This window comes from Pteronotus mesoamericanus, unplaced genomic scaffold, assembly GCF_021234165.1.
Source record: "Pteronotus mesoamericanus isolate MK-2021 breed Mesoamerican mustached bat unplaced genomic scaffold, CSHL_Meso_final contig_192, whole genome shotgun sequence".
Lineage (NCBI taxonomy): Eukaryota > Metazoa > Chordata > Mammalia > Chiroptera > Mormoopidae > Pteronotus > Pteronotus mesoamericanus.
The window spans coordinates 140897-165748 of record NW_026555082.1 but is presented as its reverse complement, the minus strand read 5'-3'; the positions used below and the strand labels follow the sequence as shown (position 1 = coordinate 165748).

The following is a 24852-nucleotide window of genomic DNA, read 5'->3' as shown; positions in this document are numbered from 1 at the left end:
AAGAATGTGAGAAAATTCTAGAAAAAAATAAAGGAGCCCGGGAGACTAGATCGAGACCAGCTAAGCCTAAACATTCATCAGCTTCCCCTTCTGGCTCCAGATCCCTAGAAGAGATGGGAAAGATGCCTGAAAATATTCAGGAAGCTTTGGAAAATAAGAAGGGATCCCTGAAGGACGAAGACAGTTGGGACCGCAGTGACGGAGGAAACCACAGCCAGAGGGCAGTGATACGGAATCAGCAGCTGTAAACATGGGGAGGTGTCAGAGGACTGCCAAATGGGAGGCGATAGTCGGAGCTGCAGCAGCCATCTTATGACAATGAGGTGATGTGCGGGAGATACTAGAACAAAAGGAAATCCGGGAACACTTGACATTGTGGAGTCATCCTAAGCATCCTTAGATTGCTTGTTTCAGGGGCACTCTAGTGTCATTTTACACTAGAGAAAGATTTACTCCTAATTTACTTAAACCAGTTTCCTTTTGAGCCTCTACTTTAGGCAATGTATGCAAATCCTAACTGAGTCAGAAGTCACTTCAGACAAGCACGCTGGAGGTGGTGCTCCAGCCAATGAGGGCAACACAGGCCAGGGCGGCGGGTCCCCGGACGCGGCGCCAAGGCGGTACCTTCGCCAGGGTGTTGCGGGAAGCACTGATGCCCTCCAGGATTAGCTTCACTTTCCCGGACAGAGGCTTCTGGGCTCCCAGCAGCATGCTCGTCTCCATGCCAAATGCCGCCTGAGGAGAGAGAAGGGCGAGGTCAGACCTCGGGAATGGGAGGACCGAAGACCTGGGCGGAGCTTGGCACCATTTCCCCGGAGACCCAGGCCCTGGCGGAGGGCTGATGTGCGTTGTGTCATTGACCTCTTACGCTGAGCCATGGTAATTCCAGCCCTGTTCAATGTGGTGAGGAGTAAGTAGTGGGTAGTAGCCACTAAATAAGCCTCGGACTCCTTCCTTGACAAGACGCACTTCCCCATTCTGCACCCAGCTTCCCAGTGAGTTGTCAAATGACAATGACTCTTCACGCACTGTCTCCACTCTCTAGCTGCTGACCGGCCTTTCCCTGGGTCTGGGGTTCTCTGGGCCATGTTGCTGGGTCTGCCGGGGTAAAAAGCCACGCCATGACCCACGGGGGACTTGGGAGGGAGGTGGGCTTCAGGGTGGGAGTCAGGCGGACCTCAGACCCAGTCCTGCTTCTCTGCCTCTGACCGGTCACAGGCCAGTCCCCACACCTCTCGGGGTCCATTTTGAGAGGAGTTAGAAGCTCCAGGCTCACACTAGGTGTCTAGAATAGTCAAGGAGAGATGAAGCTCGCAGCCCAGAGAAGGGATGGCTGACGCGTGGAGGAGCAGCAGGGAGAGGAGACAAGCAAGGAAGGGAAGGCGGGGAGCCCTCCACCAGGCGGCACGCCCCACCCCACAGCCTGTGTCCCAAGCCCCGCGTCCCCCCGGCACCTTGGCCAGGATGTCCACGGTGGTGCAGGTCAGCATTTCCTGCATGGACACCGGGGTCTGCCCATCCGCCTTGGCCTCCAGGATCTCCACCAGCTGCTCCGCTTTCTCGTTGAATGTTTCCATCAAGCTGACCAAGGAGCTGGGAAGACAGGACACCCATCAGCAGCTGCGGGGACCAGCGCAAGGCTTCGGCTGACCTGAGGACTCCTCGCTGGAGGGAGGCCAGTGTGCAGAGTGGAGGCGGGGCCCCGCCCAGCCTTCCTGGCCTCCCCTCAAGGCCCCGCCCCCAGGTGGGCATTCCAGTAATCAAGCTAAGCCTTGGGGTCTACCATTCCCCTCCACTCAGGGTGGCTGCTGTCCCTTTGACCTTGTCCTGATGGTTCTCTGCATCCTCTGTCTGCCACTGGACCCCTCGACTCTGACCTCAAGGGTATGTGGCAGGGCAGAGACTCCAGAGGACAGTGGGACGGGAGGAAGGAATGGTCTCTGGGAACTCCAGGGTCCATGCGGTTTCTGCTCCAAGCTCTCCACGGGCACTGCCCACGCCCCTTACCTGCCTCACCCCGGGCTGCCACATGCACCTCGCTTTCCCACCCTGCTCCCTGTCCCTGAGCAGTCACAGCACTGACCCAAGGCAGACGGGAGTCCTCAGACCCAGCGCTCCCAGCCCACAGCGCCCCCTCCTGGGGACAGCTATCCTGCTCATCGGCCAGGCGCAAGGCTTAGAAAGAGGTATGGGAGGATGCACTCCAAACTCACAAAAGTGGTACCCCTCACAGAGTGGGCGGGGGAGATGCCACTTCGCACATTATGTATTTCTGACTTTATTCTAACAGGAAGTGCTGCTTTTGAAATTAAAAGCAATTTTTAATGTTAACAATCTTGGTAAAGCGTATCAGGGTGTTCTTTCTCCTATTCTAGCTCTGAAAACATCTAGAAATTTGAAGTCTCTAAATACAAAGTTTTTAGAAACATTATTTTTAAAAAATGGGAGAAGAGGAAAAGGAACCATGCTTTTTAGTTAGGAAAGAACCAGCGCTCCCTTGCCACCTGCCAGCCCTGCTCTCGCTTCCCAGCTCTCACGTGGGCAGGCGCCAGCACCCTCCCGCCTGTGGCTGCCCCGCCCCCACCCGACACTGGCTGCATGTCTTACCCTCTGCAGCCCAGGCCTGCCTGAAAGCACCGCTCCAATTCAAAACACTTGGCACCTAAACAAAGTGTTTGCACTTCAACACAGTGTTTCAGCACCTAAAACACTTTGAAGCACCTTGTCACTCTTAGGAGGGAGGCAACAATCCTCACCTGGACCCCGGGGGGCAGACTCTGTCCCTTGCTGGCTTCTACCCAGAGCTCTGCCTTCCTGCTCCAATGGCCTTTGAGCGCCTCCTGGGCACAGCGCCCCTTCCCACCCCAGGGCCTTCGCACGCGCCGCCCTCCTGCCTGGGGCTCTCCTCCCTGCGCCTTCTGTCCCAGGCCCTGCTACCACCCTAACGCCTGTCCATGCTCTGGAGGGACACCCAAATGCCACGTCCTGGGGGCAATGTCCCTTGAGCCCCAAGGAGGCCCGCTCCACACTCCCACGCCCTTTGTCGTTTTCTTCACCCCACTCGCGTGGTTTGCAAGTACGTATTTGTTTGCAAGGCTATTTGCGGCTGCCTCTTTTTCCTTTTACATCACACTCTAGTGGGCTCTTTGGGTGGCATGGGCCTGGCGACCGCAGCGATGCTGGTCTCCTGACGCTACCGGAGACGCGTTTGGGGCTGGAGTGTCAGCGGGGCCGTTGGGTCCCGACCCCTTTGTCTTTGGTGGAAACAACCGGGACCAAAGTCTTTCCGTAAAAGTAATGTCTGAAAAAGCAGAAACTGGCCATTTGCTCTCACAATTTTATTGAAAGCATGTAATTATCTTCTATGTGGATCGTGGCTGGGGTATAAACTCACCAGCAGTTCCTAGTTTTTCCTCATTAGTGAATTAGAATTCAGCAAGGGTCAAAACACTTCCTTTTCTTCTCTCTCACTCTTTTTTTTTTTTTTTTTTTTTTTTTGTTGGAGTGTAAAGTGAAAGAGAGTTTATTAGTGAAGCAGTGAGCTGGAGGGCCCGGGCCGCAGGCGGGGCAGCCCGGACACCGCGCAAAGCCTCTTTCATGCAGCTCGGGGAGCTTTGCATTTCCAATAAAATCGCCCGCTCTCTGATGACTGCCCTGCTGTGAGGCTAAAACATAAAAATGTGGGGCGCGTAAGGTGCGTCATACCACTGTACTGGATGCCTACCAATGGGCAAGACGGTCGATTTTATGTTCCGGGGATGCTACCACAATTAGCTAAAAAAATTAAAATGTCTGTGAAGGCCTTTAATGAAATGTAAACTGCGGCTCAGATGCGAGGGCCTGCGTGCCAGACAGGGTCCGCCCGGACAATGCCGCGGATTTAAGTCGCAAGCAGCGGGGGGATGGTCGTCTTGTTAGAGTCGATGTCCTCTGATGACCTCAAAGCTTCCCCAGGGCCAGGACCACAGCCCCTTCCCTGGCCTCCGTCACCCTGGCTCTCGGTACAGCCGGTGTTTGTTAAATCAATGCCTCTTTCCTGTCCATTCCCTCTATCCTCACTCCTGGCCTCTCTCCAGCCCCACCAAGGCCATTTCAGTTCATCGCTTCGTTCACGTGCGCCTTCGCTCTGCGGGCGCTCCTGGAGGGCGGGGGGCGGCCCCGGCGCGGCGCCGGATGCAGGGGTGCCGGGGCGGGGGCTCCTCCCGCCTTCTGGGGCCCGAGGTCCAGTGAGGAGGTGGAGGGGGCCCCCGCTGTGGCGTGACAGGGGCTGGAGCTCAGCCTTGATGCTGGGGGACAAGTTCCCGAAGCGGGGACACCTTATCTGGGTATCAGAGGAGGCACAGGACTCCCCAGGGAGCACAGAAGGCAGAGGGGGTGACAGGGACATGAGCAGAGCCCAAGGGTTTCAAAAAGGTGGGGAAAGGAGGGTGCAAACACTGGAGGGGTCCAGGGGCCAGAAGGGGGTGGGGGCAGGGTCTGACCGCCATCTTTCAGATGATAGGGACCCCTGAAGGCTTCAGGACAGGGCAGCAGGGTGGCCAGATCTGAATTTTAGCAAGGTCCCTCCCCAGCAGCGACGCGGCTGCCTTGCCGGAGGGAGACTGGAGGCGCAGAGGCAGTGCAAGTCCAGGCGGCATCTTTGCATACCCACCGCAGTCCAATGACACACGAACTCGGAACTTCGCAGGGGAGGGACCTCGAGCGCGCTGCCTTCGCCAAGTGAGGAAGTTAACACCTCCCGCAGCAACAGACAGACAGCGCGTGCTCCCTGCGAGCACACCCCGAGGGGGTCACAGCCTCACTTCTGCGCCCGTCCCGCCACCAAGCCTGGCTTGCGTGTGATCACGCGGGAGCAGCAGGCAACCTCGAATAGAAGGACATTCAGCAAAACTGGCCTGCAATCGTGGGGTCCAGAAAGTCAGGGAAAGACAGAACTGTTCTAGAATGATGGAGAAAGAGGCATGGTAACCAAATGCAACATGAGCACCTGGAATGGATCCTAGACAAGGGAAGAAGAGCTGTAAGTGCACAGATGACAAAATTTGAATATAGGTTGTGGATTAGATAACAGTGTTAGATTGATGTTAAATGTCCTCATTTTGATAACTAAGCTATAGTCATGGGAGAGAATGTCCTTGTTCTAAGGAAACACACACAGAAATATTTAAGGGAAGGGACCACGATGTCCCCAAATTACCCTTAAATGGTTTTTAAAATATGTGCTATATTAAATATTAATATATGCATGCAAATACATAGAGAATGATAAATATATTTACATACACACAGAGAGAAGAAATGGTAAAAAACAGAAAGCGAATCTGGTAAAGGATACACAGGGGTCCCTCAGGCCCTCCTGGCAGTTCTGCAAATTTGAACTTATGTCGCAATAAGAGATTACCTTCCTCAAAGTGTTAAATACAGACCTACCACGTGATCCAGCCATCTCACTCCTAGGTATACACCCAGGAAAAATGGAAACATACGTCCGCACAAAAACTTGTACACGAATGCTCAGAGCAGCACGATTCACAAAAGCCAAAAAATGGAAACAGCACAAATGTCCATCGGCGGATGACTGGATAAGCCGACTGTGCTATAGCCACCGAATGGAATACTATTTGGCAATAAAAAGGAATGCATTTCTGACACAACCTGTAATATGAATGGACGACAAAAATATGATGCTACGTGAAAGAAGCCAGATGAAAAAGGCTGCACATTGTACAATGCCGTTTATAGGAAGCGACTCGAATAGAAAAATCCACGGAGGTAGCCGCTGAGTGGGTTCCAGGAGCTGCGGGCACAGATCGGAGAGGAGGGGTGACTGCTCTTAGGGGTGATGAAAATGTTCTGAAGTTGACGGTGCTGATGGTTGTACCAGTGTTGAATATACAAAAAACCATTAAACTGCACGTTGTAAGTGGGTGAACTGCGTCCAAATATGTTACGTAAGAATAAAATGTTACCCAAAAGTGAAAACTATGATAAATAAAATAGAAAGCGCTGATGAGCCGTGAGGTAGCCTGGGCCAGGGGAGGTCCTGGGGGGCAGCCACCCCCACCCTCTAGGCATCATTGCCCCTCAGTCCTCGTTGATGTTTGCAAACCACACGGGGGCCTCTCTCAGCCTCGCGTCCCACCGGCCCGCCTCTCCGCTCAGTCCCTTCTGCCCGGGAGAGGGGGTGCCCTCGGGTGCAGACCCCACTTCCCAAGCCCACACACGCCAGGCAGCCCAGCACCGCCTCCGACCAGCCGGGACCCGCCTGCCCGCCGGCAGCCACGCTCACCTGCGGCTGAAGGCCAGATCCATGACTTTCCGCTGTTTGTGCCAGCGCTCGTAGTCACATTCGGACACCAGGCCTTGGCCGAACAGCCTGCGGGACACAAATGCTTGGTGAGAGAAACAGGCTGAGGGGCTGCCTGACAGGTGTGGGGCCCCCTTTGGGTGATGAAAAGTGCTCTGGGACTAGGCAGTGGTGACGGTCGCGCCACGGGGTGAGTGACGTTCTAAAGGCCACCAAATTGTACCTCTAATGTGATTAAAATGGTGGACTTCATGGTCTGTGAATTTAACTGTGATAAAAAATAAATACACAGAAGCCCTCGCTGGCGTGGCTCAGTGGACTGAGCGCCAGCCTGCAAACAAAAGGGTCGTGGGTTCGATTCCCAGTCAGGGCACAGGCCTGGGTTGCCGGCCAGTCCCCAGTAGGGGGTGCTCGAGAGGCAACCACACAGTTTCTCTCCCTCTTTTTCTCCCTCGCTTCTCCTCTCTAAAAATAAATAAATGAAACATTTTAAAAAATAAATGCACAGACAAGAAATGCAGTGGTGCAGTGCCCCAACCTCAGCAACCTCTCACCCCCACCTGCCATCACAGAGGAAAGGGAAGCAGAAAGGTGCTAATGACGAGGGCGGTGGCCACAATGCACGGCACACGTGACGTGCCTGGCAGCCAGGACCCCGGACCCTAATGCTACCCCAAGGCTCTGGGGCCCACGGGCCCTCTGCCCGCAGCCACTCCCCAGGGCCCCTCCTCGCGCCTCACCTCTCGCCGAACACAGTCTGGATGGCGTGGTACATCTTGGAGTCCTTGTTGTACTTGGTTGACATCAGGAACTTCTAAACATCCCCAAAAAACCAGCATCAGCTCGTGCGCCCGAGCAAGGCTGCAGAGGCTACAGTTTTGGTTCTTGTGAAATGGGCCCCAAATGATCACCCCAAGCTGTGCGCCACCTACGGTGTGAACTCGTCATACGTGTGACCCCACCTAACCCTCCGGAAGTCCTGGCTTCAAGCAGCAGCCTCCTCGTCAGGGACGAGGAAGGCGGGGCACAGAGAGGTGAAGCGATTGTCCTGAAAGCAGAGCAGCCCTGGAGGGAGGGTCTCTGGGACACAGGAGGGCAGGAGGCACAGATTTGGGATTGCTGGTGCCAACCCAGCCATGGAAGTCCAGGAAGGCTTCCTGGAGGAGGGTCAACATCCTCACCAAGGGCTGGGTGATGCAATAGTAACGACTAACAACTCTGGACGCAGGATAGCCCAGGTGTTAACAGCTCGGGCTGCGGACTCAGCTGGCTTGAATTTGAATGTGGGCTCAACATCTTCACTGCACTTTGCGCTGACACCTCTAGGACCCTGGGTGGGTTGATCCCTCCTCTGGGCCTCAGTTTCCTCATCTGACAAGATGGGGAAAAGAAGAGTGCCTGCCTGGCAGGGTTGCTGTGAAGAGTAAATTTGTTCTACGACAGAGCTGAGAATGGGGTCTGGCACGTAAACGCCAGGTGCACTCAGCCTCCTATGGCATGGGCAGTGCTTGTGTGCTCGTTTACGTACAGAGGAAGAAACTTGAGGTTGAAAACTGGCCTGAGGTCACACACTCAGTAAACGGCCACAGGGTTCGATCCAGACCATTTGCCGCAGGGGAGGGGAGAGACGACCGTGATCCATGACCCAGCAGGGAGAGCCAGGGTCATTGGGCACATTCGGGCACAGGTGCGTGGGCGGGGGGGGGGGGGGCGGGGGAGGCCGGGCCTGGGGGATGCTGAGCTGTACCCTGTGGGTGCTGGGAACGGCGCAGCGGGGAGAGGGTGATATCTCTGTCGTGTATTAACACAGGGGCTGCTGTTACCTGTGAGATTGCTCCCGGTGGGGGGGGGGGTGGTTAATATCAAATTTCCAGCTCAAAGGAAGCCCCAGAAATGGGTGATTTTGGGTCACGAGCTATGTCCCAGGGACCCTGCTTCCACCCAAACATGGTTGTTTGTAAGCCCGTTCTGTCACCACCCCACTCCCAAAGGGTTCCTCTCCTGCAGAGACGTGACAGTGGGGGCCAGCCTCCCAGACCCCCTCCCACACCCCTGAGCGCTCCGAGGTTTGTGCCAGTTCCGGTCTGGAGGAAGGACCCCTCACACTGGGGTACAGCCGCCGCAGCTGAGGCTCTGACCAGACGTCCCCATAGCCAGCGGTCCCCAAGGCGGCCCTCCCTGGGACTGGGGGTCCTCTGAGGGCCCGGCGAGCCTGGTTCTAGGACATCCGGGATGCAGAGGGCACCCTTTGTACCTTGCTGCCTTCTCCGGTTGCCCTCGCTGAGCACACTATGCCCGCAACTGCCAGGGACTTGCCCTCCCACCCTAAACAACCAGCGACATAGCTCAAGTGTATGAGGCGTCTGTTCTGAGACACGGGGCACCCGGCCGCGCAGCGCTGTGACTGCTGAGAGAAGGGAAAGGTGGGGCTGGGGGGAGGGCGTGTGGCGTGAACCATGTAACCGAGGATTTCTCCAACTTTCTAGTCTAGAGCCAACTTTAGGACAAAGACACTTAAAGGGGAAACTCAGGTATAGCCCAGCAGCCTTTCCAAATTTGAGGCAGAGATCAGAGTCCAGGCCAGAGAAGGATGAAGCGGTAGGGCAGGGGCCAAAAGAGGGGAGGGAGCGACGCATAGAAAGAGCCCCAGTGTGGAAATCTGCAGAGCGGTCCCTTGCATCTTTGGATAAATACCAAACTGTGCACAAGTAGAGTAAAACTCCATGAGACGGGGTAAAAAACAACTTCTGGGGAAGGAGAATTCTGAGTAACTACAGGCTGAACAATTCTCAGAGCTTACACAGGCCAAGAACTGTTCGAGTTCCCCGAGGCCAGAGTTAAACCGCAGACACGAGGCCTTATTAGAGGTCCCAGAAGGGCCGCTCCATAGCGGTGGGGCCAAACTAGCCCCACAGTAAAAGTCCACTTTACATTAACCCCGCAAAAGCCTACAGCAAACCCGGAAAGGATCAAGCTGATCTGCAAGTACCTCTACCCTCTGCCAGAAGGAAACCCAGCATGCCGGGAAAGGGTAAAACAAAATCAGGCTCTCAACAGTATGCGACTCACAGTGTTCAGTGTGCAGCAGAAAATCACTAGACATGCCAAAGAGCAGGAAATTCTGACCTAAAACCAGGCCCAGAAATTAGAGAGATCATGGAATCCTCAGGCAGGAACTTTAACACCTTTATGACAAATACTGCAAATATGTTCAAGAGACCCATGTATCCAAGAAGTTCAAAGAATTCTACATAGAACTGAAACAAAGAATTGTACACCAAGGCAGATCATAACGAAATTTCTGAAACTGATGATAAAGAAAAACCTTACAAGTAGACAGAGATAAAGTGGTATAATATTATGTGAAGATAGATTGATTTGAGTTAAAGTTATACTATGAACCTTAGGACAAACACAGAGAGAGAGAGAGCGAGAGAAAGCGAGAGCACTAATAATACAATAGTGAAGACAAAATGAAAGACTTAAACACACTCAATCCCAAAGAAGGCAGGAAAGGAGGAAAGCAGAACACACAGCAGATGGGACAAAGGGAAAACAAACACCATGACGGCCGACTGACCCGACCGTATCAATAGTTACATTAAATGTCAATGACCTAACCGCTCCGATTAAAAGGCAGAGATTGTCCGGCCGTGTAAAACAGCAGGATCCAACTACGTGCTATCTATAAGGAACTGCTTTTCAATATAGCAGCCCAGACAGGTTAAAAGTTAAAGAATAGAAAAGGATGCACCATGCAGCGTTAAGCATAAGACAGCTGAAGTGAATGTACTAATACCGGACAAAATATATCCTAGGAAATAGAATATCACACCAAGGATAAATGGGGATATTTCTAAAATTAAGGGGATCAACTCATCACAACACCGTAACAGCAATAAATGTGTTCATACTTAGTAATACAAGTGAAGCAGGACTGATAGGACTGAAAGTAAAACTAGACAAATTCATGACTGCGGGGGGGAGAGTTCAACACTCCTCCCTCAGAAACTGCTAGACCACGTAGACGAAACGCTAGTAAGGGGTTCGAGGTTTCCAGGACACTCTCAACCAGCTTGGCCTGGCTGATATTCTATCCTTCCCCCCCACCCCACACTGATATTTCTAAAGCACCCCATTCACAAATTACGGAATATACATTTTTTTGAAGTGCTCATGAACATTCATAAAGATAGACCACACGCTAGCTCAGACAACAAGTGGCAATTAATTTCTTTTTCTTTTTTTTTTTTGGTTTTTAAGCTGCAATTAACTTAAAAGGACTGAAATCATGTGTGGTATTTTCTCTGGCCTTACAGAATTCAGTTAGAAATCAATAACAGAAAAGTATCTGGAAAATCTCATGATATTTAGAAATTTAATAATACACAGTTAAATAATCTATGGTTCAAAGAAGAAATCACAAGTGAGAAATTATTTTAATCTGAATGAAAATAAAAGCACACCATATTAAAATGTGTACTACATTTACAGTAATATTGCGCTTATGGAAAGCATATAGATTTAAATGCTTAAATGAAGAAACAAAGTCTAAAATCAATGATCTAAGTACTCACCTTAAATTGGTAGAACAAGAGCAAATAAACTCAAAGTGAGAAGAGGAAGGGAATGAGAAAGCAGAAATCAACAAACTAGAAAACAAACAATGGAGAAAACCAATAAAACCAACAGCTGGTTCTTTGAAAGCTGAGTAAGACTGACCTGTCGCTAGCCCGGGAAAGAAGACAAGAGAAAACCCAAGTTACTCCTCTTGGGAAGGAAAGGCGGACATCACACAGATGTGGTAAACATTAAAAAGATAATAAATATTGTGGACAACTTTATACCAATAGTTTCAACAATTTAAAAGAAATAGACAAATGCCTTGAAAGGCAACAAACCCAAGAAAAAATAGAAAATGTGGATGGCCGTATATCAATTAAAGACATTGAATGTGCAATTAAGACAAAACAAAGAACGCTTCCCTCAAAAACAAAAAAACGCCGGGCCCACGTGGCTTCACCAGTGAATTCTATCAAACATTAAAGGAAGAAAGGACGCCATTTCTATATAAACTCAGCAAACAGAGCAAAGGGATCATTTCCCAACTCATCTTATGACGCCTGTTAACCTGCTACCAAAACCAGACAAAGACATTTTAAGAAAAGAATATAGAAACGAAAATTCTTAATAAAAGATGAGCAAATTGCATGATCTTTTATGACCAGGAATGCAAGGCTGGTTTAATACTTGACTGTGTATCAGGGTAATTAATTTTTTTTAATATATACACCTTTCAATTTCTTTTCTCATTAAGCATCATGAAGGTTTTTGTCTATGGTTTTTGGTAGCATGCATTAAAAAGTCTTAAACTCTGTATTTGAAATTGAACTTTTTAAAACAAAGTTATTTCTAACATCCTGTTCAAGACACCATAGCCGTTCGCCTTGTCTCCCGATCCGAACCCTGAGTCGTATTTAATCCCTCTTCATGTCATCCCAGCCACCCTCCGTACAGAGTCCCCCACACGTCATTGAGCGCCCGCTGCATGAGTAACAGCACCGCCGTTTACCGAGCAACCGCTGCGGCCAGGCGAGGGCTGGGTGACTCAAACACCTTACTTCAGTTCCATCCTCACAGCCCCTTGTCTGTTTTATAGACAAGGAAACTGAGGCCCCGAGCGATGAAACGACTTGTCCAGGTCCCACAGCCAGGTGGTGGCAGAGCCCAGATTTGGGCCCAGTTCTGCTAACTCAGTTCAGGTAGATATGGCCTGGTGGCCATTATTAACACCTACACGGCAGACACCATCCTGCACACACTGCCGACCAGTGAATGCTCCCTGTCTCCCTTGCCTCATCTCTACAATGGGGACCAGTGAGAGTTCCTGCTCCTATAAGATCAGGCGGGTTAATGACTGTAAAGTACACAGAGAAGCGCATGAGCCATAGTAAACACTGCTCAGGTGTCCTTTGACCCTTCCTTTGTGAAATGCATCGATCGCTATTTCATTTGCATCATTGCCCTGAGAAAGAGGGATTAGTTAGAGCCCCGCCTTGCCAGGGAAGGCACTGAGGCTGCAAGGTGAACTAACTAAACACTGGGCACCAGACGGGCCCAAGAGCAGAGCCCCCCACACCGCCCACATCAGACAGCCCGTCTCTGGGAGCCCACCAAACGGTGGGTGGTTAGAAAGATGCCATTCCCGTTTGGATCCTCAGGAAACCAGCCCAAATGCATGTGACTCTGGAACATTCCTCCCACAGTCCCCAGGACCAAGGTTCATGCACCCAACCAAGAGAAGGGGCGGCCCATCTCCATGGAAACCACTGTTTCCTACCTTGACTGACTCGGGGCTCGTGACGATGACTGAGGTTTTGTGGAAGACATTGACCCGCACAACAGGCCCGTACTTCTTAGCCCTGGAAAGCAAGGTGACCCAAAGGGGGCCGTCAAGTCCCAGGGGCGTGAACACCGCCAGCCCAGGTGCAGCAGGGGGAAGAGGGCATCCCGTCCTGGGGGGCGCTCGCTATAGGCTTGGGGCCCGGGCTCTGCCCTGCGGCTGACTCACCACTCAGTCACTTGCCCCACTGGGCCTCAGTTTCCATATCCATGAAATGGGGTTGCTACCCTCCTCTTTTGCCCCCAAGGTTGTGCTCTGGGAATCGAGCAGCAGCAAGTCTTTGAAAAATGCTTTGACAAATGTTAAGCGCCACCCCGAACAATGACTCTTATCTAGTCACAGCCATCACCCAGTTTGCAGATGAGGAAACTGAGGCTCAGAAAGCTTCTGACGGCTGGTCTAAAGTCACAGGGTCGGCAAAGCGCAGAGTTTGCCTTTCAAACCAGCCTGGCCTGCCTCTCCACTCAGAGGAGGTGGGGGTGACCCGGGCAGGGGGGCGGGGGGCATGGGGGCTGGGTCGGGGGGAGGGGAGCTGGCCCTGGGGGACCTAGGCTGGAGTAAGGGCAACGAATGACAAGTCAGGACCCACCAATCCAAAAACACATCTTGGAGCACGCGGCCACAAACCTCGTCCTTTTTCCAAAAGCAGGGAAGGTGACCTAGAAGGAAACTAGAAGAAATGGGAAGTGTTAAGATCACCGGAAGTCGCCATGCAGTAACGCTCCCTTCCCCACAAGGCCCCGTGCGGCTGGCATGGCTAGACCATTTCACGGATGGGAGGACTGAGGCATGCAGAGACAGAGCGCTGGCTCAGGGTCACCAGGCGGGGCACACACTCCAGAGGCCTCCTTGGAGGGGAGATGGAGAGAAATAGAACCGCCTTCCTGGGGTGGAGGTGAGGGGCTGGCGGTCGATAACAATGTGTGGAATTTCCTCTGGGCAGGCGTTGAACGCTTTCCCTATGCTGGGCACCATGCTGAGCCCTGCCCTCTCCGGCCTCCCCAGCCACCTGGAGGCAGGGCAGCTGAGGCTGGACAGGTGAGGTCACCTGAGCATCGCTGTGTGGCTGGTACCAGGATGCCCCAGAGTCCTAATCACAGGGGATAGACGAGGTCGCACTAAGTCTGCAGTGTGACCCCTGAGTTGTAAAAAACCTGGAGGCACGTTCTGAGGGACTCAGGACTTCCTCTCTCCTCCATGACTCTACTCCAGTCAGGCTCACTGATGAGAGCATCCAGACAACAAAACTACAGTTGGGATTTTCTCAGTCAGTGAACTCATTCTCCTAGGGGAAGATACAGTAGATAAACAAATAAGTCAGTAAGTATGAGTCAGAGGATAATGGGAGGGAAATCTGAGTCAGGCGGTGGGGCAGGAGAGCTGGGGATGGGTGTGGGCGTGGCTGTCGTACACAGGGCATGTTCCTCTATGGAGGTGGCACGTGAGCCGTAAGAAGTGAGGGACTTGGCCAAGCAGGTGTCTGGGGCAAGAGCACTCAAGGCAAAGAGAATGGCAGGTGCAAAGGTCCTGGGGTGGGAGTACGCTTGATAAGTTTAAGGAAGGCAATGAGGGGAGGCTAGAGTGCTTCAGGGAACCGTGCTACGGGGCGGGGGGGGGAGGGGCGCGGGCCCAACGTGGGGCAGATACGGCCCGTGGGCTGCTGTCCACACTTTGGCTTTGTTCTCTGGGAAGTGGGGGCTGCTGGTGGGTGTTGCACAGAACAGACAGAATCTGACCTGAGTTTTAAATGTGTTGTTTTTGCTGCTGCAGAGCTGGGAGTGAAGGGGGTGAGGGGGGCTCAAGAGGTAGGAACAGGGGTGTAACGGTGATTTAATATCACTAGTCTAGTAATCAAAGTCACGCATTCTGTAACAAATCAGAGTGTATAATTAACCCTTTGCTTTTAATCATCTCTATATTCTCCCTCTGACCAAGCTGGCCTTACAGTTGAACAGCCTGTTCCCGGAATGCGGAGCGCTGATGTGAACCAAGACATCTGGCCGATGCACGTCGCAAGGAAACATCAGAACACGAGCCCCGGCGGGGACTGCGTGACTCCGTTTCAGCCCCCGCCTCTCACCCCCAACCCCCTTTCTCAAAAGACACTGCACATGGGCACTCCCCGCCCTAGGAATTCTCCCCACCTCGAATTCCCACCAACTCCCCCATGGGAATCGCTGCCTTGGCCAGAGGTGGGGAGGTGGTGCTGGGGACATGAGCCCGCCATCTTCCCAGGTGGCCGCCACCGGAAAGCAAACCACTTTCCTTCTCCCCAGCACCTGTCTCGTGAGTTTGGCTTTTGCGGCAGCAGAAGGCAGCAGAGCCTGTGGGGTCGTTCCTCCGGATTCAGGGACCCCCGTGAAGGGCTGCGAGGTGACGAGGGTTGGGACCGGTGGGGGTGAGAAGTCCTATTGCAAACGCTTGTTGAAGGTGAGGCCAGTGGGACTTGCTGACCGTTTGGAGGTGTTGCGTGAGACAGGTGTCAAGGATACTGACCCAGGGCCACAGGAAGGATGGATGGAGCTGCCATTTACTAAGGTGAGCAGGACTGAGAAGTGACTTGTTGGGGACAGCAGGCCTGTCGTCCGCCTCCCGCCCGTGTCCCTGTGGGTGGCCCGGCCTGAGTTGGCTGGTGGCTCTCGGGCTCTGCCTGTGGGAGGTTCTGGGCTCTGCAGCCGGAAGCTCCAGCTCAACAGCCCCCAGAGCAGCCCTTCGCCCCCCAGCGACCCTGCTCCCCCACCTTGGTGGGGCAGCTCTGCGGCCTGTGCACCCCTGCGTCCCAGGTTCCCCAGAGGGTTGCACTCGGTTTCACCCTGAGGCCCGAGGACAGGCAGCAAAGGGACAGTCTGCCCAGGAGACTGAGCAGGAGACGCACGCAGAGCCAGAGAGGCTTTGAGGAGGCGGGAAGCACCTGTCTGGCCCAGGCTGCGGAGCGGCCAGGCGAGACGGGGGCCCGGCGCTGACCGTGCGGTAGCTCCGTGGCGGTCACTGGAACCTTGGCCAAAGCACGTTGGGTGGAGAGCTGTGGGCCAGAGCCCCGCATGGGGGTGGGTTCGAGAGAGAACAGGAGGGAGGAACATGGACCTGAAGACAGGCAGGCTCCTCGGGAAGGTGTGCAGCCGGGGTGCAGAGCCGGGGCAGCCGTTGGAGGGAAGGAGACTGGGAACAAAAGGTTGGTTCTAACAGCACATTATATAAAAGTGGGGAGGATGCAGGAGAAAAGGGAAACGGGTGCTGCAGGGGAGGGGCCCTTGCAGGGTGGTGCTGCTGAGCCACGGGCCGCGTCCTTGGCTAGGAGCCCCTGGTCACAGCAGGAAGGGGAGGGCGAGGGGGCCCTGTGCGGGCGAGGGGGCGAGGGGGCAGCACAGCCCCGAAAGGAAGTTCTCTCAGCCGACCCGTGTACTCCGGGAAGCAGGAGGCAAGAAGAAAGGCTGGCAGTGCTGATGGGGGGTGGGGGCGCATGCGGGGTTGAAGAGCGGCAGGAAGGCTGGAGAGGGGCCCAGCAGATGCGCTGGAGGAAGGGCAGGGTGGCAGCCGAGGCCCACGTGAGGTGAGGCCTTGAACTGGTACCGCTCCACCTGCAGAAGGATGGATGGTGGACATCGCACACTGCTGGCTGTATTTCCAGAATAATCTAGTTTCCATGGTCACTTGCCAAGGCTGCTCATTTTTGGGAAAACGTTCTGAGGCACCTGCGTGAGAACAGCGCCTGTAGCGGCCTCCCCTTCCCAGGCTGATCCGAGGGCCTCTGCCCTAAGCACTGGCGTCCACACCCGCTGAGGGAGAAGATGAGCGACACCCAAAAACAAGGCCCCAGAGTGGCGAGGTCTCTCCCCTGCCAGACAAGAAAGGGAACGGAAGCCTGACCCCTCCAGCTCCTGCAGGGGGCGGTGGGGAGGCAAAGGCAGAGCCAGGAGCTGGGGTTAGAAATAAGCAGGTAAGTGGTGAGGGGCGCTGGGACCCTGGGGTTGGGAGGGGCAGACAAAGCCCCCCTGGCGTGCCCCTGCTGGTGGGCTGGAAGCGGCAGCAGAGAAGGGAGAGCAAAAATCCCCCTCCTGGTCCTTCCCCAGAACGTGCAGTTCCCAGCAAACTGCGGTGGGTACAGTGGGATCCAAAGTTTCCTGTGGGCAGAGAAGGCCGTGGGCAGCCACTGGGGCAGAGGTCACCTGGAGAGCCCAAAGGATGAAGGGATGGGCCACCCACCAGGGGTGAGGATGAAGGGCCTGGCTGTGCCAGAGGGACGGGGTGCTGAGTGCTCAGCTGGGCATCCCAAGTCCAGCAGTGGGTCCCCACCATCAGCAGGGACCACCCAGCAACTTATTAAACAGCAACTGGGCAAGTAGGAGTCGGGGGGGGGAGAGAAGCAGCACTGCCCAGGAGGCAAACTTGCAAGCTTATTGCAAAAGAAATAAACACTGGAGGAGAGAGACTTCTCGTCGCCAAGCTTGCACTCACCCCGCACTGCCAGGAGAGTGGAGGCTGATGAGAGAGTTTAGAGCAGTGAGAGAGAAATAGAGAAGCTACAAGTGTTTGTGTGGGATCCGAACGTGGGCTCTGAGTTTTCAGCTGTTACACGGATCGGTGCGGTAGGGTATTTTTTGTAATAAGGACACAGAGGCAGAGCACTCAAGGAGGGCAGCCTGGAGGAGAGGGCATTCTGGTGACTTCTGCCGAAGAAGGAAGATACAGGGTCAGGGGCGGGAGCACAGTAGCTGCCTCTCTGCAGGGCAGAGGGGTCCTCGCCTGCAAGCTGGCAAAGCCCTGGAGCATCGAGGGGCAAATGCCACTCCTGGAGCCTCAATGCATTGATTTCTTGCCAACCATGGTATGGCCAATCGTGGGCTGGGGATTCAGGCTCTGAATGCCAAAGCATCTGACTGGCACGAGAAGACGTTCCAGAACTTTGACTTAGTGCAGTTTTATGTTTGGCCACCAAGCAATCTTCAATCCAGAATCTTTTTGCCTATGCCCTCTTCAGTTCACCGCATCAGAACAGAGAGCCAACCATGATCATATTCAGCCTCCTCCCACTCCCAGGGCCGCCCACACGCACGCCTGTAGGGTATGTGTGGCTTCTGTGGGATGGGACTTGGGGAAGAATCAGGCCTAAAAAGGAGAGAAATGTGGACACATGCTACTCCATGGATGAACCTTGAAAGCATGCTAAGTGCAAGAAGCCAGACACAAAAGACCACATACTGTGTGGTTCCATTTATATGAAATGTCCAGAACAGGCAAACCTATAGAGACAGAAAGTAGATGAGTGGTTGCCCAGGGCTGGGGGTTGGGGTGAGGTGCGTGAAGGCTGGGGGTATGGGGTTCTCTTAGGGGCCAGGAAACGCTAGTGGTGCTGGTTCAGTTTAGAAGGGCAAGTTCTATTTCTAAAAAGCAGTTACAGGGGGGCAAAAAGCGTTGTGGGGGAAGGGGCGGAGAGGCTTGATGTAAGTCCTGCCTTCTCAAGACACAGAGACTGACCGGGTCTGTCATGCGTGAAGCATGTGGATTTCAGAGGAGACCGCGTCATGACGAGGCCCATCAGAACAAGTGACTGGGAAACCTGACAGGGTGACAGTGCCTAACAGAGCGTGCAGGACACGTCCACCGGCAGTAGAGTCACTTACTCAGCGAGTCTACTGGGCATGTACCCAGCGCTGCTGTGCCAGATGTGGAGGACACAGCCGTGAACGAGACAGACACAGGCCTGCGGGAGAGACGCTCCCTCAACAAGAGGTTGTACAAAGAATTAATTACCCAATTGCCAGTAGGGTCACTTAGAGTTTATAAAATGAACATAATCTATTCAAGCGTGGGAGCCGGTGGGATCTCCCTGAGCAGTCAGCATTTAAGCCAAACCTGGGAGGTGGGGGGAAGCGCCCTTGAGGTGGAAAGACAGAGCTGCCACAAAAGGGAAAATGGGTTGGGAAGACCCGAGGGTGGGAGAGGGTGCCTGGGAGGACAGAGGGCCAGCAGGGAGAAGCAGCTGCCTCCCTACATCACCAACCACAGAGATCTTTCCCGAACCCACCACACAGGAATTCGGGGTGTCTGGCTTGTGCGGGAGGTGGGTGCCTTCCAGAATGTTCAGGTCCTGAGGTCTTAAAAAGTGTATCTAATACCATTGTTTATTCATTCATTCAACAAATATTTATTGAGCAACCGCAATGTGCCAGGCGTTGGGGATACACAAGCAACACAGCGACCCTGCCCTTCCGGGGCTCACATTCTAAAGGGGAAGACAGACAACAGGTGAACAGACAGTCAACAGGTGAACAGAAGGTAACTTCACAGGGGGATGGCCCCGGAGGGAGTTTGGGGCCAGGTGGACTTTACACAGGGTGGATGGGAAAATAGCGAGAGGGGAATCAGCTGGGGTCGGGGCGCAGACTGACTGGGGCAGCAGTGAGTAAGCCAGAGGAAGGAGAACTGAAGGGGCAGGTTCTGACAGTTCAGCTGTCAGGGGCCTTGTTGGTCATGGGGTGGGGTTCGTTTAGAATAAGATTTAGTTCTAAAGTGATGGGAAGGAAGCCTTCAGAGCAGGGTCATGACACATTTGATTTAAGCTGCAGAAAGGTAAGTTTCTGGTAGGGGAGGTAAATGGCGGGGGGGGGGGGTATAGGGGGGGATGGGGGCCAAGGATGAAATGGAGGTACTAAGAAGACAAACAGGATATACTAGGACAGAAATACAAAGGGGAAGGTGACCAAAGTACAGTGTGTTCCAATCAGGTTGAGTGACCCCGTCCAAGTCCCCAAAGTTAGAGCGCTCACTCTAGAGCCAAGCAGAGCTGGGTTTAAATCTAGGCTTACCGACGGTGTGACCTTGGGCAGGTGACTTTGCCTCTGCGCGCCTCAGTCTCCTCGTCTGAACGATGGGGTAACAATAGCGCCTACCTAACAGGGTTGTCGCTGCCATCACGTTTGTGGGGCCCAGCAGAGCGCGGTGGGCGCCGAGCAGCTGCGGCGACTGAGTAATTTGTTACTAAGAATAGTTAGCGCCCCTCTCCCCGCCGCCGTCTCCAAGCCGTCGCGCGCAAAGGCGAGGCTGGACCCCCGACCTCGGCTCCGGGTTTGGACCCGGTCCCCAGACCCCCCATTCGAGCGACCATCCAGGCCCCCGCCCCCACCCCCCGCTCACCTGGGCCGCGGCGGCCCGGGGATGTGCTCATAGCGGCTGCGAGCGCGGTGCACGAAGGTGCAGCAGAGGCCGAAGGCGACCAGGACGGCGCTGCCGAGCAGCAGCAGCAGCCCGGGGCTCATGGCTCCGGGGCAGGCAAGGCCGGGGTCAGGACCGGCCACCTAGGGGGTGGGAGGCCGCGAGCCGACTCAGCTGTCAGCGCCGCGCGCCGCCTCGGCCCCAGGCCCCGCGCGACCCAGCACCGCCCCCGCCTCTCGGCTCCGCCCCCGCCCGCTTCGACCCCTCCCAGGGCGCTCCGTCCCCGCCAACCGCGTCTCCGCCTCCGGCTCCACTCTCGGGGCCCGCCCCCAATTTTACCATAATACGCCCCGCTCCTCCTTAGGCTCCGCCCCAATATTAATAGGCCCCCGTCCAGGCCCCGCCCAGAGAATGTGGTACCCACCAATCACAACTCTGCTTCTGGCTCAGGCCTCCAAGGCCCCGCCCCCTCTCCGCCTCCTCAGGCTCCGCCCTCAGCCCAGAGGCTTTAATCCAAGAGAAGCTCCACCCAGAACGCGTTGTCCCTGGCAACCCCGATTCCTCCGCGCTTGCTACTCTGGCGGCGGCGCTAACTCCAGCTGGCTGGTTCCGCCCTCTTTGGCGCCTCCAAATAGCGTTTCTCCGCGCGCGGTCCTAGGTCCCTTCCTTTTCCCCTAAAACCTTCTTGGAAACCCCATCCCAGCCTCCTAATTTCTACGTTACGCCGACTGTTTCCAGTCCTCTTCTTGGGACTCCCAACCCCCAAAGTTGGTTTCCGCTGCTCAGCCTGTCGACACCTAGCGCCCTCGGTCTCTGAGCAGGGCTCATGGGTCAAGTGACCAGCACCCCGGGGACACAGGGAGGCCTGTGTCTGCGGATGAAGAACGCACGGCTGGACCTGAGGCTGCTCTCCCAGAGTCTCGGGCGCTTCTGGAACCTCCCAGACCGAGGGAAGCCGAGTCGGAGGGGTTGATGAGAGTTCAAAGGACCTGGAGGTGGAGCGGATGAAAATCTGGGCATGGCAGGTCGCCATCAAGGGAGATTACCTGCGTGGTCAAAGGGAATTTTTGAACCATAATGACCAAGATTTCCCTCTCTCTTATAACCTGCTTCTCCGTACCCATCTGTCCGGATAAGACAGAAGAGGCCCAGCTCTGGGCCTTTTAGCTCCCGATTCTACACTCAGGGGCGCCCAGAGAGCAAGCAGGTGTGCCCACTCCTAATCCAGATAAAGATCCTCCAGACTGGTGAGAGGGCGGCCAAAGATACATGCTGCTGCTAGGTTTCTAGTAGCGGACATGTCCCTGCCCACTCAAGGACCAGCCCAGGAGAGGTCTGGGGACTAGAAAACAGAGAAGGCCTATGTACCCCCTTCCCAGGTACCATCAAGGACAGTCCCCGTCAGGAACATGACTGTGAGGGGTACGTGGGCTCCGGCGTGACGGAGAGCGCCAAGGACAGAGGGGACCGGATTCTGCCCTAGGGACGGCAGCCAGGGCGTTCGTCCTGGCGCGGGGACCTGGAACGACCTCTCGGTTGGGCTGGGAGACGCTGGCTGGGCACCGCGACCCCGTGTGGCGGTGGGAAGCAGCGGCAGGAGCGCTCAGGAGACCGGTTGCCCTGCTGCTGGGCGAAGGAGGCCAGGAGGTCCCAGTCCCTGGAGGGGGCGGAGTTCCCGGGGTTGGAAGCAATTTGAAGAGAGGACCTCGAACAATTGTTCTCTGAGGGCAAGGAGGGCAGGGCCAGGTCCTGAACTGCTCTGGCCGCAGCCTGGGCCCCACACGAGCAGGCACGGAGCAGCCCCAGGATGCAATTGTGCACCGGAGGCTGTCCAGCTAGAGCTAATCAGAGGAGGGGGCTCCGTTAACAGTCCCTGGTGCACAGGTCAACACCAGTGCCTCTGGCTCAGTGTGACCATGGCTCAACCTGGTGTTTCTGTCACAGAGCACTCCTGTGCCCTCCCCCTGGCCACCTCACCTGATCCCCCCAGCTCTCCCTGAGCAGGTGGGGAATAGCGAGCCAGCACCCCAGGCCTTCTCCTGGGCTGGCAGCATTGCGAGCCACCAGCAGAGCGCGCCCCTTGGAAGCACGTGGCCGAGCGCCTGGCTCTTCCCCGGACAAACCTATGCAGTGTGGTAGCCACTGATCTCCTGTGACTACCAAGCACTTGAAGTGTGACCACTACAGACTGAGAACGTGCTGTGTGTGTAAAATGCACACTGGGTCACATCGATTTAATACAAAAAGAGTGTAAACCTCATATTTTCATATCGATTACCTGTTAAAATGATAATTTCTGAATATGAGTTAAATAGTATTAAAATTAATGTCACTTTTATAACGGGGCTACCAGAAAATTAGACGTTACCTACGTGGCTCATGTTACATTCCTTCACCAGTACAGACAGCGGTTCTCCACATCTGGCCCCTGGGCCAGCACATCAGCCGCACCTGGCGTCACCATGCGAATTCTCAGCCCCACCGAGACTCGCTGAGCCAGCTCTGACAGGACCCGGCAACTGGCATTTGCACCAGCCCTGCAGGTGATTCTGCTTCAACTTGAGAATCGCCTGTTCAATGATGTCATTGAGGAAGGGATTTCCCGGCAGGAACTGTGGAGGGAGACGCAGGCAGAAGAGGTGGCTCCGAGGTGGCTGTCCTCCCTTGAATGGCCTGGCAGGGGGCAGACAGCCCCAGGAAGGAGAAGGACCAGACTCTGGAGAAGAGGGCCTGGCTCACAACTCCCTCAGCCTCTGCACGCGGGACCCAAGACCAGTAGCAGAGCCCCCTCGGGGGGGTCTGCTCCCCCTCATCTGGAAAAGAGCGACGGTGACATCATGCCTCTTGGGGCCACGGTAAGGATTAAATGAGTGAGAAATAGGGGAAACTTTTAGAACCGTGCCTAGCATGTAGTGACTGCTCAACAGATGCCAGCTGTCCACCCTTAGGAGCACTATTCAGGAGTCCGCTGTCAACTGCCCTCTCAGGAGTCAGGCGCGGCCCCAGCCTTGTGTGGAGCCTGGGGGGTGGGGAGGGGAGCCCCCTGCCTGGAGGACTGGCAGGCTGAGGCCGGCACTGCCCGGAGCAGCGGAGAAGCCTAGGCCCTCCCCTCAGTCACCCCGCCAGCAGCGATGAGGCTCAAGGCCCCAGCTGAGGGCTGGACCGCTCCTCTCCACCACCTGGGAAGGGTGCCAAGGACCCCAGAGGGTGGCCCCAGGCTGCTGGAGCTGAGATGCCCCATCACTTACGCCTCACCTCCCAGGCCCCGCCTTGTGGCATCACAGCCTCAGTGAAGAGGGAAACTCAGCAGCGTGGGGAGGGGTGCCCAGGAGCCTAGAAAGAGGAGGCAGAGGCTGCTGCTGAGGCCTGTCCATGGACTCCGGGCCAGAGGGACCCACCGCTCCGGTCCCCTGAATGGGTCGGCCATGCTGCAGCCCTGCTCTGAGAGCCTGGAGGGCCTCCCACCTTCCCTGGGCTCTGGTCTCTGCTCAGCCCTTTGTGGCCACAAGCCCGGGCACATCCTCCCAGGAGTGTCCCCATCTGCAGTGTGGAGTTTGGGCTGGACAGACAGCGGGGGCCTCCCAGCTTCCTCATGCTGCTCAGAACTCTTCTGCATCCTGGGAAGGTGCCCCGTCAACCACCCCGGGCTGTGGGCAGACACAGCCAACCCCTGGGCAGGCGGCACCCACAGGGGTCTCTCATCAGCTGCTCCCCAGCCAGACTGGCAGCCCCCCGCGGGCACCCCACTGGGCCAAGCCGCACCTTCCATGGGCGCAGCACTGCTTTCTCTGGGAGAACGGTGGTCAGGGACCGGCAGGTCCAGGGGCTAGGCAGTTTATCTTCAAGTTTGCTTTCTCCCCCTCCCCAACTGGGTGCCCTCAATTAAGATGTTTAATCTCTGTGCACCTTAGTTTCCCCACCTGTAAAAAGGGAGGAGGCTCTTCTGAGGACGGAACGAGTTCACGCACGCGGTGCGGTCTCACAATGGTGACCAGCACCAAGGCCACGTGCTGCGCCAGGGCTGACCGAGGTTTCCACGAGGGTTCAGCAGGGCCAGACAAGCTGCAAGGGCCCAAAACACCCTGCTCAGGGCAGAGGTGGAAGGAGCCAGAGAGGGCGGCCCTGCGGCTTCTTCCTGCAGTCTGACTCCACTCGGCTGGAGAGAGCAGAGCTGTGCGGAGCAGCCGCCACGCAGCCCCTTGTGTCTCTCCACTGATTCCCACAGGCTGGGCTGCCCCACCTGCAGCCTTGCCAGCCCCCGACGCCAGCCCTCTCCTGTCACCACTGCCCAATGACCATCTGCTTATGGGTCCCTGCCCCTGCCACCCCCATCAGAGGCTGAGCCCAGCTGTGCTTGACGCCCCTCCCCAGGCCTGGCACGAACCAGGGCCAAGGCCCTCAGTGGGCAGAGAGACTTCTGCCTATGGGCAGAGGGAGTCTGCAGGCCCAGCCCCCGCCCCAAACCCCCCAGCTCCCAGGCGGGCGGCAGAGAGAAGAGGCAGGAAGGGGTTGTAAACAGTCATGTTGTTGGCACAGCCCGGGGTGACAAAGCATCAGTAGTCTCGCTGGGCCCACAGCCCGGCGGGCCCTGGGGTGGGGCTGGAGGAACAGGAGGGCTCCCTGGGCTTTTACTGAGCAGGGCTGGGCTTGGAGGTGGCACAGGTGGCCCCAGAGGCTGAACACGGCCTTGAAAGGGGCCCCTGGTCCTGGGAGTGGCTTCTGTCCTGAGGAGCAGGGTAGAGTCAAGCCTTAGGGTTGGGTGTCCCCGCACCTGCCCCCGATATCCAGAGCACCCATGTGGGCCCAACACAATGATGAGGTCCAAGGTGACTAGGAGGCTTCTCCCAGAAGTCACCCAGGGCTGACCCTCCCTTCCCCCAGCCAGTCCTCCCCCGGCCCTGGCTTCCTCTCAGGCAGGGTGACCCTCACAGGGATAGTCATGGCCCATGGGTCACCCCGGACCCATTGGTCTGATGGCTTTTCTTTGTCA

The 24852-nt window shown here is 55.6% G+C and overlaps 1 protein-coding gene across 2 annotated transcripts in view; it reads right to left on the bottom strand.

The window, feature by feature from the left end:
* Nucleotides 1-20021, bottom strand: part of LOC129066158 (cholesterol 24-hydroxylase) — a 28638-nt gene extending 8617 nt beyond the window's left edge. The window contains exons 1-7 of one of the 2 annotated variants that reach the window (XM_054567659.1): nucleotides 19845-20021; nucleotides 13300-13380; nucleotides 12648-12729; nucleotides 7048-7121; nucleotides 6290-6376; nucleotides 1455-1593; nucleotides 625-735 (exon numbers count right to left, since the gene is read on the bottom strand). In XM_054567659.1, the coding sequence (XP_054423634.1) occupies nucleotides 625-735; nucleotides 1455-1593; nucleotides 6290-6376; nucleotides 7048-7121; nucleotides 12648-12729; nucleotides 13300-13380; nucleotides 19845-19966 (696 nt within the window). In that variant the 5' untranslated portion in view covers nucleotides 19967-20021. Of the gene's footprint in view, nucleotides 1-624; nucleotides 736-1454; nucleotides 1594-6289; nucleotides 6377-7047; nucleotides 7122-11928; nucleotides 12089-12647; nucleotides 12730-13299; nucleotides 13381-19844 lie in introns of those variants that run through there. The other variant, XM_054567661.1, reaches the window with a different exon arrangement.
* Between the last annotated feature and the right edge of the window lie 4831 nt (nucleotides 20022-24852).